The sequence below is a fragment of the Neomonachus schauinslandi genome, chromosome 11 (assembly GCF_002201575.2).
Source record: "Neomonachus schauinslandi chromosome 11, ASM220157v2, whole genome shotgun sequence".
NCBI lineage: Eukaryota > Metazoa > Chordata > Mammalia > Carnivora > Phocidae > Neomonachus > Neomonachus schauinslandi.
The window spans coordinates 6312117-6325101 of NC_058413.1; the positions used below are offsets into that span (position 1 = coordinate 6312117).

The 12985-nt window shown below is 57.8% G+C and overlaps 1 protein-coding gene across 3 annotated transcripts; it reads right to left on the reverse strand.

Moving 5' to 3' along the window:
• Positions 1-599: 599 nt before the first annotated feature.
• On the reverse strand, positions 600-10496 carry KLC2 (kinesin light chain 2). Of its 3 annotated transcripts, none has more exons than XM_021685066.1 (16): positions 10390-10496; positions 9444-9718; positions 6692-6922; positions 6474-6543; positions 5645-5867; positions 4840-4927; positions 4647-4748; positions 4377-4550; positions 4173-4272; positions 3450-3499; positions 3276-3343; positions 2710-2818; positions 2450-2608; positions 2251-2375; positions 1954-2011; positions 600-985 (listed from the first exon to the last, which is right to left on the reverse strand). In XM_021685066.1, exons 2-16 carry the CDS (start codon positions 9669-9671, stop codon positions 773-775), a joined length of 1998 nt encoding a protein of 665 aa, XP_021540741.1. In that variant the 5' UTR covers positions 9672-9718; positions 10390-10496; the 3' UTR covers positions 600-772. The 3 variants fall into 3 exon arrangements, with proteins under 3 accessions (XP_021540741.1, XP_021540743.1, XP_021540744.1); XM_021685068.1 differs by having other exon boundaries at positions 600-1580; XM_021685069.1 differs by lacking the exon at positions 2450-2608.
• Positions 10497-12985: the final 2489 nt, after the last annotated feature.

The following is a 12985-nucleotide window of genomic DNA, read 5'->3' on the forward strand; positions in this document are numbered from 1 at the left end:
CCGATACAGCCGCTCCAAGCCCACGCCCCATCGCCGCCGCGCATTGCCTTCTGGGACTTGTAGTTCGCTCCCTATAGCTGTACCTGGGCTTGAGGCCAGCTCTCGGGGACCTGACGCGTTCCGACGATGAGAGGTCAATTTTGGGCTGGGGTTGACACATTTCACGTCTGTCTGGCAGAGGTAGTCATCCCTACCCTCGCAGTTCCCGGAGTTGTTAGCATTAGTTCATTTATTTGGGGTTCTTGGTGCGCTGGCACTCCTAACTCAGACGCAGCCCCCGGAGGGTGTCGTCACCCACATTTTATAGATGGAAAAGGTCTAGTCTCGGTAACTCGCTCAAGATCAAACAGCTTAGGAAGGGGCAGAGTTCAAATCCCGCGGTCTCCAGAGCCTCAGAAATGAAGGTTGTTAGAAAAAACTCAATCTGTGAGGCCCCCAAACAAACCCGGGATAGGAGCAAAATATCTGGGCTCCAGCAGCGCGGGACCGGACGTGAGCGACACAGATGCTCGCTCGCTCGCAACCTCTCCCGACCTCACCCTCAACCTAGAGACGCTGGGGGCCCTTGGCCTCCGCCCCAAAACAAGCCCGGCTCAGATTCAAACGGTCTTTATTTCTACAGCAACATTTGAAAATAGAGAGCGACCGCCTCACCCCCCCGCAACTGGGGCAGCCCCTCCTGCCACAGGGGCCATCACCGCCCCTAGCGAGAAGCGGCAGGCGTGGGAAGAGGCGTGGCAGGATGGCTCGACGGGCGGTGCCCGGGGCGGGGTCAGTCCGTGCCTGGGCGGGGCCGGGCGGGAGGGGCAGTGCATAAGGCCGGGATGCTGGGCAGGGCCCGGCGGTGAGAGGATGGGCAAGGGGAGGGCTCTCCGTCCTGGGGCACGGGGCGATGGTGGGGCTCAACTCGTCCCTCAGAGGCCAGGAGGAGCGCGAGAAGGCCCAGGGAACCCTTTGGGGAGGCGCCGCCCCCGAGATGTAGAGCCTGGAAGATACCACCGCGCGGAATGGGGGTGATTAAGGCCTGGGCGGTACCACTAGAGAAGGGCAGGGTGAAGGGAGAACAGGGCAGTACCGTGGACTGAGGGGAGGGGCGCGGCCAATAACTTATTTCTCTATATACAGAAGCAACGGCCGGAGGGGCAGGAGGGCAGGAGTGCTGAAGGGACGGCAGGTGCTTAGTGTTCTTGGCTCGGAGGCCTGGGGAGGGCGGCCCACTGAGTCTCTACCTTGGAGATCCTGGCCAGTCCCTCACCTGGCCCTGAACCTAAAGAAGAGGGGGCCCTGCTGGATGGAATAAATAAGGGGTAGAGCTGGAGCGGGCAGGCCCAGCCTCCAGGGCTTAGGCTGAGATGACAAGGGAGGAGGTTACCCTGAGATTGAACAGAAAAGACGGGGGTCCTTGGGGGAGACAGGTGGGGCAAGCAGCAGGCCCATGCGAAGGGCTGGGGATGGGGGCAGTGCCGGGTGGAGGCTCTGGCGCTGCCCCTTCAGGATTAGCCCACGAGGGAGCTTCGTCGGGAGAGGTCCATGGAGCTGGAGCTGAGGGTGCGGCTGTCAGAGAAGCCTGTGCCTCCAGGCTGTGGGCAGAGGGGGCAGGCGGCTCAGCTTCTCGCTGCTGCCAGGCTGTACTTCCCTGGCCAGAAGGCGCCTGATCAGCCAGAGTCCCTGAGCTGGGCCCCTGACCGTGTCCTGGTGCTCTGGCACTCCTGCCCACCCCCACGCATCCCTGTGTTGGCACTGGCCACTTGCATGTCCACCCCATGCAGGAGCTTGGTTTCCCTCATTTGTCTTCCCGGTGTCCAGCCCAAAGCCAGGCCTGGCACAGAGCTGGAAAGGTTTCTAGATAAACAGACATGACTGACAAGCTCGGCAAGTACAGAGGACATGCAGTCTTTGGGCTCTGGGGCCTGGGCCTCACTGCCCAGTGCCCCAACACCCACCCGGCCATACCTGGACTGGCTCTTCCACACTCTTGTTGAGGAAGTTGAGGGAACTGGCCCGCTTCATCCTGAGGAGAAAGGAATGCCTGGATTTGCTGAGGGTGGAACTGGGGAGGATGTGGGAAAGGGTCAGGTTGGGGCTGGAGAGGGAGGCTGATGGGAGGGGAGTATATCCGGTGGGTGGTGGAGCTTGAGGGAGATGAGGGAGTTCTCTTGGATCAGGAACTCATCTGGGGTTGGTGGGCCATGGGGTGGGTTCTTGAGAGGCTCACCCTAGGTGGAGGGCCCATCTGGGGCAGAGGCTCACCTGGGGTTAGGAGGCTCCTGGGGGCCACCACCCTGCAACTTCTTCACCAGCATCTCACTGCTACGCCTCAGGGCATCTCGGAGCTTCCCAAAGGAGCCGCTACGCCGCAAGGAGCCGCTGCCGTCCTGCAGGGTGGATAAGTCTGTCTCTGCCACCCTGACTACCTAGCCTCCTGGCCCACCCCAGCCCCTAGACTCACCCCGCTCCACTCAGCTGCAGGCCCTGCCTCCTCGAGGTCAGACTCAGGTCGCGCCCCGGCACCCCCCGCCACGTCTCGGCTGCCCCGGCGGTCTCCCCGCCCACCGCTGCCATCTTTCAGCAGTTCCACCACCTTGGTCTGGCTTGCGGGGTCCAGGCCCTGAGGGGGTGGCAGGGCACATCAGGTGGAGCCCTGAATCCTCATGGGAACACAAGGGCCACCCAGGTCCCTGCCCACACCCCTCATGCCTGTTGCCCCACCTGCTTGCGGCTGCGGCTGGCACAGTCCTCCAGTGTATGTGCAGCTTCTAGCTTGCCCTGGCGCCGGTACAGGGCCCCCAAGCTGCGCAGGGTAGTGTTGACTGTGGGGCTGTGGACGGACAGCAGGGCAGTCTCAAACTCCGTGTTCCCCAGGAAACAGGCCTATCCTAGCATCCGGCCCACTTTGGGCCCCGAGGAATCATCCGGCCAACCAGAATCTCTCCCCTCCTGTGTCCAGCCTTGTGCTCAGCCTACTTAGACTCTCCTGTCTTGGAATCCCACCCCAGGTTCCTAGGGTTGGGGACCCGGCCCCAGAGCCCTACGTGGGATGTTGCCACCAGGACTAAAAGCTGGGAGACCCAAGGGCAAGAAAATTGGGCTGTCCCAGTGCAGAGAGCCTTTTTGGGACAGGTGGCCTGTGACCCAGGTCTTGAAAGACAAGTTGACAAAGAGATGTGTGTTCTGGGGGTGAGCATTATGGAGTGTAGAGCCTGGACTTGGCCCCCACCCAGGATGCTGTTTCCCTACTACCTTCTCTATTTCCAGCCCTGTCCTGCTGTGCTCACCTGTCTACTTTACAGGCCTTGTACCAGCTGCCATATTCTCCATAGGGGGTGCTGTCCCGGCGCTTGTCCTGGGGGAAGGAATGGTCAGGGGAGGTGGCACAAGTCCCTCCCCTCTACACATCCCTAGCCTCACCCTCCCTACCCAGACCACCCCAGCCCTGCCCATAGAGCTACCTTGCTCTCCTCCCGTTCTTCTGCATGCATCCAGATGGGCTTGTTGTCCCCTGGGGGGAGAAAGGGGGCTGTCACCAGCCTCCCATATAGGCTTCTCCTGGTTGAAACATAGGACTGGGGTCTGGGGAGGCGGTTAGGGGTACCCAGGAAGGATCAGGGTTGGGCTTTGTTGAATGCATGAACGAATGAATGAATGAATGAAAGAGTGAACAAAAAACAGACTTGAAACAATACTGACCCTCTTCTGGAACAAGGAGATGACATGGCACAAGCCTGTGGTTGAGGGGCTTGGGATTGAGGGCTGGGGGGAGCACATCCTTAAACGCCTCAAGCCCACAGCCTGAGACACATGCTAGGCCTGAATGATAGGCCAGGCCGAGTGATCCCAGAGCAGGAAATGACTGACCACTGGGGGCCGGAAGGTGGCTTCCTAGCAGGGGAGACATTTGGGGTGGGCCCTCATGGTGAACAGGAATTGCCCAGCAGAGGAAGGGGAAAAGACTCTGGGCCCAGGGCAGGGGCTATGCAAAGGGTGTATAACAGTACCAGCAGGACCCAGGAGGCTGTGTGTTGTGTGTGTGTTTTTCACACATGCACACAAGTGGCTGGCAACCAGCCAGACCCCACAAGGGCCCACCCAGCTGAAGTATTTGCCCTGGATGCTGATGGCTAGGCAGGCCTGCGCTGTGTGAGCTGGGGGGCACATGGCGGTCAGAGACTCACCATTGACAGAGCCAAACTCCTTCTCATGAGCGCGGGTGAGGATCTCCTTGTACAGGGTCTCTGCATCCTGGTACTTGCCCTGCTTCAGGTAGCAGGAGGCCTGGAGGAAAGGGGCCAGAGTGAGCAGGATGAAGGGAGCTGAGCCTTTTCCTTCCTTCCTCCCCCATCCTCCTTTCCTCCCTCCCCACTCCTGGCCCAGGGTACCAGGTTGTTCTTGGTCTTGGCCACGTTGGGGTCATCAGGCCCAAGGCGTGTGGCATAGATCTCCAGGGCCCTCCTGTAGTAGTATTCTACCTCCTCAGCTTTGCCCTGGTTCTGGCACAGCAGGGCCAGATTGCTCAGCTGCTTGGCCACATCCGGATGAAACTTGCCCAGGACCTGGGATAGGAGTGGGAGCCAACGGCTGGGCTCAGGGCTGCCCTAGGCCCCTGCCTGCCAGGCCCAGTCGGCCTGCCCAGCCCTGCCTGCTCCCACCTTCTCCCGGATTTCCAGCGCCCGCTTGCACAGTGGCTCAGCCTCTTTGTACTTGCCCCGCTTGCCATACAGAACTGCCAGGTTGTTTAGTGTTGCGGCCACCTGGAGGGTAGGAGAATGGAGGCTCAATGACCTGGGGCCCTGCCCAGTACAGGGCAGGGGCAGACCCCACCTCCCATCCACTCTCACTCACAGCCGGGTGGTCTTTGCCCAGTGTCTTTTCACGGATGGCCAGGGCATCGTTGAGCAAGTGGGCAGCCTCTTTGTACTTGTTCTGGTCCCTGGGTGCAGGGAGAAGCATGATGAGGGGTGTCCTCTAGCCCAAGGCCCTCCCCCTACTGGTCCCAGATACCTGTGGTCACTCCTCTGGTATTTACTGATGAGGGACATGATTATGACCCAGAGCTTGGGAAGACCTGGTCAGCCCCTGCCCTCCAGGAGCTTGGGGTGACTTTGAACATTCACTCACAACTCACCAGGGCATTGAGTGCTGGGGGATGAGCAGACTCCCCAGGATTCTACCCCCACTTCCTCATGCTCAGTGTACCTTGTTGCCTATTCCCCAGGGCCTTTGCTCATACTGTTCTTTCTGCCAAGGAAAACTTTTGCAAGCCTCTCATGTTCTGGGCAACTCATCTTTCACCAAAGACCCTTCTTAAGCCTTAATGACTGAGCCCCCCAGACGCCCCCCCCCTTCTTAAGCCTTAATGATCAGAGAAGCTGTGCTGCCTCCCTTCGAGTCCTCATGTGCTGTCCCCATTCATAGTTATGCCCAAGCCTTTCTCCTCCAATAGACTAAGCCTGGGGGGAGGCCCAGGTACCCTGTTGGCTCAGCCCTCTCTGGGCATAATCTCCTTCTCTTTGCTGCTCAACTGCCCAGTAGAGATGAGCTGCCCAGTCCTGGCCCACAGCAGGGACTGAGGGTTTGTGACCCAGGGCTGGAGGCTTCAGGAAGCGTGCAGACTCCCATGGATGACTGTGGCCAGAGGCACCCTCACCGATAGACCAAAGCCAGGATGTTCAGCATGGTGGCGACGTCAGGGTGGTCGTGGCCTGAGGTCTTCTCCAGGTCCTCAAGTGCCTGCTTGCAGAGTGGCACGGCCACCTCATAGCGGCCCTGGGAGGCGTACTGAATCACGAGGTTGTGCAGGGTACGGAGCCGTGCTGGGATTTCATAGCCCCCGTGCTGGGCAGCCACATCCCCTCCTCCAGGGCTGGGGGCTGCAAGGCCAAGGGCAGATCAGATGTACCAAATGCCCATACCATAGCGATGCCTTTGACCTACCTGACATGTGGCCCTGGGCAAGTCACTAGCTATTCCGCCTGTTTCCCCATCAGTAGTGGGTAGAATCCCAGCCCCAATACCTCAAGCTGTGTGTTGCAGGGCAAGCCACCTAACCTCCGAGCCAGTTTCCCATCTGCAGAAAGGAGGCTCTGATATGTGTGCTCAATGCTATTAGCAAGGCAAGCACTGGCCTAGGGCTCAGTCCTGTGCATGCATCCTCCATAACCTTCAGAGGAGGCTCAGAGAGGGAAGGAAACCAGTGGTCCCAGAATGACTAGTGGCAGAGCAGGACTTGAACCCAGGTCAGGCTGCTCCAAAGCTCTGAACTGTGATACCTGTTTCTCAGAACTTAGTGGGAGAGAAGCAACATGTGAAACCTGCCTTTTAAACTCCAACATGCTGGGATGTGATGATCAGAAATGAGGCAGGAAAGAACATGGTGGCCTTTTGGTCACCGTTTCTGGTGACCTCTGGGTCCCAAGGACAAGGAGTTTACACAGCCCTCCCCTCCCCCACCCCCAGAACCAGCTTCCCCTCTGCACCTGGGCTCTGCTCCTCCTCGTTGGGGAACAGGTCATCCAGAGAGTCTTTGGGGACGTCCCCCTTCTCCTCCTGGGAAGGACAGAATGAGTGTCAGGGAAGGAGGGGCGTGGTAGCCCAAGTGTCAGTGGCTGGGTCAGAGCCAAGTCGGCTCCATGTCCCTCCCTGCTCCCAGGCTCGCCTGCCCGATGGCCTTGCAGTGGCCGTGGTAGGGGCTCACACTGGGGGATGTGTCTTCATCCAGCTTTCGGATCTGGCTCATGAACAGCAAGTGCTGCTTCTCCTCCTCGAGCTGGGCCACAGCCTGCTCACTGCGCTGCAGCTTCTGCTGCGTCCCCGCCAGCTCCTCTCGCAGCCACTGGTTCTCCTGCACCAGGCGCCGCACCTGAGCCCGCAGCTTCTGCTTTTCCGACTCCACGGCCCCCAGGTGGCTCGACAGCGCCAGGATCACCTGTGGTGCCAGCCAGGATGGATGAGGGTTAGAATCTCGTCCACCCCCCAGCCTGGGCCTCCTGGGGTGTTGAGGCCTGGCCCTGCCTATGAGGACCTACAGGGCTGAGGGCCACCAAGTTCTCCTCTCAAAGGAGGTCCCCCCCCCCCAAGGCCCCAAACAGTCCTGGACTAGACCTGAACCTAGGAGGTTTGGGAACCCCAGCTCCTTCCTTCCAGGGTCAGGAGCCCTGGGTTCCTAGGCTGGCTCTACTGGACTCTGAGAAAGTCCATCCCCTCTCCTGGGCCTCTAGCTAGTCCTCTGCATTAAAAACCCCAATTCCCACCTCATTGAGTCATCACGGAGAGGGCTAGCTGGGGTCCTACGCATTCCCTGAGCTAGCCATTCTCTTCCTTTGTCTCTCCTGGCGGTTGTACCTAAGCCCTGCTGCCACAGCCACCATCCCATTGCCCCCTGCCCCAGGGCTAGCAATTTCCTAAGAATCCTGACAAATGGCTGAAGGGCCACGGAAAGACCCCATCCTGATTTCTGCCAAGGTGAGCCCTTGGCCTTGTGCAGCTCCTAGAGAGGAGAGGTGTACGAGTCCCGAGCCCCCAGATGGTCTGGGAACCACCAGGGAAGGGGACCCAAAGGCCTCAGCTTCAGCCCCTCCCCCTCTCTCCAACCTCTAGGACTCTTCCTGAGCCTTTAGGCTCTTCCTACGTTGGAGCCTGGCATAGGCTCTACTCTTTCTCCACCCTTCACAGCCAGGGTCATTCCTGCAGCCGAAGGAAAGGAGGGCACGTTCCCTCCATGCCATCCTCTTGCCCATCTGTGTCGGTGTCTGCACACACTAGGAGGAGGACCCCTGTGTGTTTATCTCTGTACCTGGCAGCCAACTGGCCAAGGAGGGAATGACCAGCACACTGCACTGCCAGAGGGCCAAGCAGTCTGGGACCCTGCATTTTCTAGTTGACTAGCAAATGTGTAAGTGACAGGTGTTTCCACAACCACCAGCTTTTTAAAAAATTCCCTAAACAGCCTGGAAGTATATACAGCAGATGGCGTGAGCCCTATTTTAAAGACAAGGAAACCAAGATGATACCACCTGCCCAAGATTCGTGGGGCCAGATGGCATCTCAGCCAAGATTTGAAGGGGCCAAGACTCTACCCTGGAGAAAGTGTGTACTCCTTGTACACCCCAGTGCTTCCTCAATATCTCCATCTGCGTATCGTCCTGGCAGCCCCAACGTAAAAGAGGACCAAAACAGAACCCCTGATCATCCAGGCTCTCTTGTCTCCTTCACTTGCTCCAGCCACAATCTGGGAGTTACTCTGCTCTCCTCTCTCTCCCTTACTCCACCTCCAGGTCCTGCTGGACCCACCTCCAGAACATCTAGAACTGGGCCCCTTCTCTCCTCCCTCCTGGCCACCTCTGTAGTCCAAGCTACAATTTTTCACTTGAATTCCAGCAGTGGCTTGCTAACTACCTGCTACCTGCTTCCACCCTTGACTCGCTATGTATGGTTCATTCTCCACACCTCAGCCAAAGGGAGTTTTTATTTATTTATTTTAAGACTCTTTTTTTAAAGTAATCTCTACACCCAACATGGGTCTCGAACTCACAACCCCGAGATCAAGAGTCACATGTTCTACTGAGTCAGCCAGGCGCCCCCCAAAGGGAGCTTTTAAAATCTAAGGCAGACTATCTTTTGACTACCGAAGCCCTCCAAAGGCTTCCTGCTTTTCTGAGAATACAACCCAAGCTAATAAGGTGCAGCATGATCTGGCCCCCGCCTTCTCCACAGGCCTCTTCTGTCCCTCTCCTTCCCCAGGAAGCTCTGGTTAGACAGGTCTTCTCTCATTTCTCCCACCACAACAAGATCTTTGCTATCTCAGGACCTTTGCACATGTAACCTCTCGCCTCCCTCCCTTTTCTGGAGGCCGGTTCATTCCTTCCTTCAGGTCTTGGTTTAAATGTCACTTCCTCAGAAGTCTTGCCTGACCAATAAATAAGACCTCCTGCTATAAGCTATCACAAGATCTTGTTCTTCTCTTTGTAGAACTTATCACAATATGTGACAAATGTATGTGTGTTTCTGACTCTCTCCCCAGTGGACTAGGGCAGAGATCTTGTCTCTCTTGTTGGACCTGTATCTCTGGCACACAATAGATTGCCTGGCACATAGTAGGCACTTGATAACTTACCTGTGAAGGAATGAATAAGAGAATGAATTGGGGGGGGCGGTTCTTAAGGATTTCTTTTTGTTCTCCTATGCCATTCAGTCTCTGCTACCCATCAGAGAAGTCAGGAACAGGGTTCTGTGTGGGGGCTAAAGGATGATCAGGCTCTCTTGAGGCAAGGCACAGCTGGGGTTTCCAAAGCCCATTCATTTTTCAACAGATATTTACTAAGGTCTTACCATGGGCTCCAGAGGCCACATGGTTCCCTGCCCAGATTCTGTTCCTACATTGCCAGGATTCCTCTGGAAGGCTCCATCCCTCCCGTGACCTCCCACCTCAGCATCCCAGACCAGCCTACCTGGGCCTCCCCCAGACCCAGCTCGATGGCTTCCAGGGAGCGACGCAGGAGGACACATCGCTCCTGTGAGCCGGGCTCCGCCTCGCCAGCTTCATGAGCTACCAAGGGAGCGAGAAGGGCACGATGCTCCCCGCGCAGGGTCTCCAGGCCTTGGATGACGGCCTTGGTGCCCAGCACGATCTCATCCTGGCTCAGCTTCTCCTCCCGCGGAAGTACCATCGTAGCCATGGCGTGCCGCCTGTGGAGGCGAGGGGGCGGGCAGGCGGGTGCCGGGCCTGGGGCCACACCGCCGTCCGCCCCGGGTTAGGTAAACACCTCGGGCCCCCCGGACGCCTGGGTCCCCAGGGTGCCCGGGTCCCCCAGCCGGCAACCCGTACCGTGCCCGCGCTCGGCCTACAGGGGGCGCGCCCAAGCTCGTCTCGGCCCGGGAGACGCAATGCGGTGAGGCCGGTGAGGCTGGACCCGGATTCGGCCCAGACCACCAGCTCAGGCCGGCTGAGGCGGCTCAGTCTCGGGACTTCCCCGGGGACTCCCCTAGCCAGGACAGAGAGCGCTGGAGGACGGTCCTACAGGGATCGTGGAGGCTCACTCGCGTGCGGGAGGCCCCGACCCCTCTAGATCCAGCCCCAACCCCTCGGGCAGCCCCTTCCCCAACAGGCAGGCCGAGTCACAGAGCCCGTTGGGAGACCCTTCCCCTACAGGAGCTTGAGATCTCGGCTTCTTCGTCCCCCCCACTAGGCCGCACCCACAATGACCCCTCCCCATAGGCCGGCGCGACGCCCCGGGGACCCCTCCCCTGAAAAGGCCTCGCTCCCGCCCCCGGCTACCCAGGACCGCGCCCCCTCCCAGCAGGCCGGCCTTGTTCTCCCACAGCCTGCGCCCACGACGACCCCTCCCCTAGGCCAACCCAGAGGCCCCTCTCCCGGCCTGATCGGCTCGCGCGGACCTATGCCTCCCGCTCGGACCCGGCTCCTGCTCAGGTTCCGGCTCCCGCGCCGATTCACCCGGACCAGCAGCCGTGAGCGGGTCCCACCGCCTCCATCCCGCCGGCCTTCCCAGCAGTCCCCGCGCCGCCTTAAAGGTGAAGCCTCTACCTCGGCGGCGTCGGAGGGGGCGAAACACGCTCTTCTCTTCCCGCAGGCTGCCTTAAAGGAGCGCGCAGGCGGGGCCCGCTCAAGGCTGGGAAGGGGGGACTGGGGCGGGGCCATCCGATGTGGAGGGCGGGGTCATTTAGGGGGCGGGCACCGAGGGGCGGGGCATGGGCTCCCCCGAGGCATCGGTTCCCAAAGGCCACCACCCATGCCCCTGAGGCCTCGCATTCCTCGACTGTACACCGCCCCGAGGCCGCAGAGGTGTGCAGAGGCTCGGGAGATCCTAATCCTGAATGAACCCAGTGCCACGGCCAGAGAGGACAGCGGGAGAAACCGAAGCGCAGGAAGAAGTCCTGGCCTCCTCCGAGTCCAGGAGCGAAACTTTTGACATTTATTGACGTTTATCGAGGTAGTTGCCCCTTCCTGAGCGTTTACTGTGTGTCGGGCGCTTTGATGCTTTAAGTGCATGTACTCATTTAATGCCCACAAAGACCCAATGAAGCGAGCACTGCTATTGTGCGCGTCTCCCAGACCTGATCCCAGGCTCATTGTCTCTAGAGACTAGTTATGCCCCTCACCCAAATCAGAACTGTTTGTGTCCCTGTGGGATTCGCAGTATCTTAGGGCTGCTTCCTGGGGGAAGGGCTTCTTGGCCCTAAGGGAGAAAAAGTTGACAAAGGGCAGCTGGGCATCTGCTGAAACAGAGACTCGTGCCCCTGTGGGTGAACACCACAAGTGCTGTTTGTTGACCAGTTGCCCAAGGCAAAGTGATTCAGGGCTCAGAATAAATGTCACCTCCTCAGAGAGCCTTCTTTGATCCCTGACTTCCCATAGAGCCCCCTCCTACACCTATTTCTCTCTGTAGCACTTATGCCTTCTAATAGTTTTCTTGTTGGTGGAAACTACGAATGATTTAAGTTGGTTTTCTGTCTCCTCCCTAGAATGCAGGCCAAGACCTGCCTGTCATGTTCACTCCCACAGTAGCCCCTGGCCAGCCACACAGAAGCACTTAGTAAATGTTTTGTTTTGTTTTTTAAGCGTGGAAGGGTACACCTGTTGGCCTTGCCAGATCCCTTCCAGGCCTAGGTTTTGGTCTGATGCTCTGCAGCTCTGGATTGGTGCCCCCACTGCCCCTAGGTTGATGTCACTAGTGGGTGACAGCAGGATAACCCCGAGGTACTGCATAACGAGGCCTGGCACTGGTCCTCGAGGATCTGGGGTGTTCCTCATGAGTCAGGGTGGGTTCAGACCCAGAGTCCACCAGGTTCAGTGTCCTGGTGGATGCAAGAATCTCCCTGGTATCATCTCTGACGGAGGGAGGTCCTACATCCCTAGGTCAAATATGTCCTATGACAAGGAGCTCACTACATTCGGCTGTGAGACTGATCTAAAGGTTAGGAAGTTTTTCCCCAGCTCAGAAGTACCTTTCTGCAGGTGCTCACGGACACCAAACTGAAGTTCTGTCATCAGGAAGAACGGTCTCTTCTCTTTCGCCAGTGGAGATATGTGAAGACCTCCGTGGTTCTCCACCCAGTCTTCTCCTTGCCTGGACTGACAAACCCTATCCCTTTGCCCTGCTCCAGTTTCCTGACCCTTCTCCACTCCAATTTCTTTTTTCGGGGTGTATTTTAGGTTCAATCCAGATACTGCTCAGAATGTGGTGCTCAGTCCAGGGCTCAGAAGTCCAGACAGGGAGTGAACTTCACAGATCACAGAGGGATAGTCCCCACTTAATGAGAGTGCCACCTGTCCACCATGAAGTTGCAGGTCAGGCTAATTTTGACAGCCACCACACTGTGTCTGCTCAGGGTAAGCTTGTCAGCTAAAACCCTAGATTGTGTGCATCCCAGTTATATCCAGCCAGGTTCTTCCAGATCCTGTGCTTCTGCTGATTATTTTTTCCCCAGTGATTTTTAAAGGTAGCTAATATAGTTCTACAATGCAAAATTCAAAAGGCACCTACAAGTCACAATGACCTATACTTCTTTCTCTCTGACGGCTGTCCTCAGCCCTTCAGCTCTTCTCCCCTGGATCTCCTACTGTTACCAGTTTCCTGTGTTCATCCGTTAGGTTGTGTCCCTTAGTGCAGAACTCGGATTTGTCCTTGTCAGTCTTCCTCCAGGGCCCTGCAGGTTAGAGTCTTTTGTGTTTGGGGTCTGTCTTCCTTTAGCCCTCACATTGGCCTTTTCTCCCAGAGGAGTGCTGGCTGTGGTGTGATAATCCAACCTTCTATTCAGGGAAACTCCATCAGATCATGACAGCATTCCCAACTCGACAGCAAGTTCCTGGAGAGGAAATGGAATCTGGAGCTCAGGGCCCCTTTGTCATTCTTATTGAGGCTCAGTTTTGGAATCTCTTGTGAAAGGGACTTCATCAGAAGGCTCTTCTAGAGATTGGGATTCTCGGTGATGCAAGGGTGGGTACTGGGTATCTCTTATTATTTTAAAACTT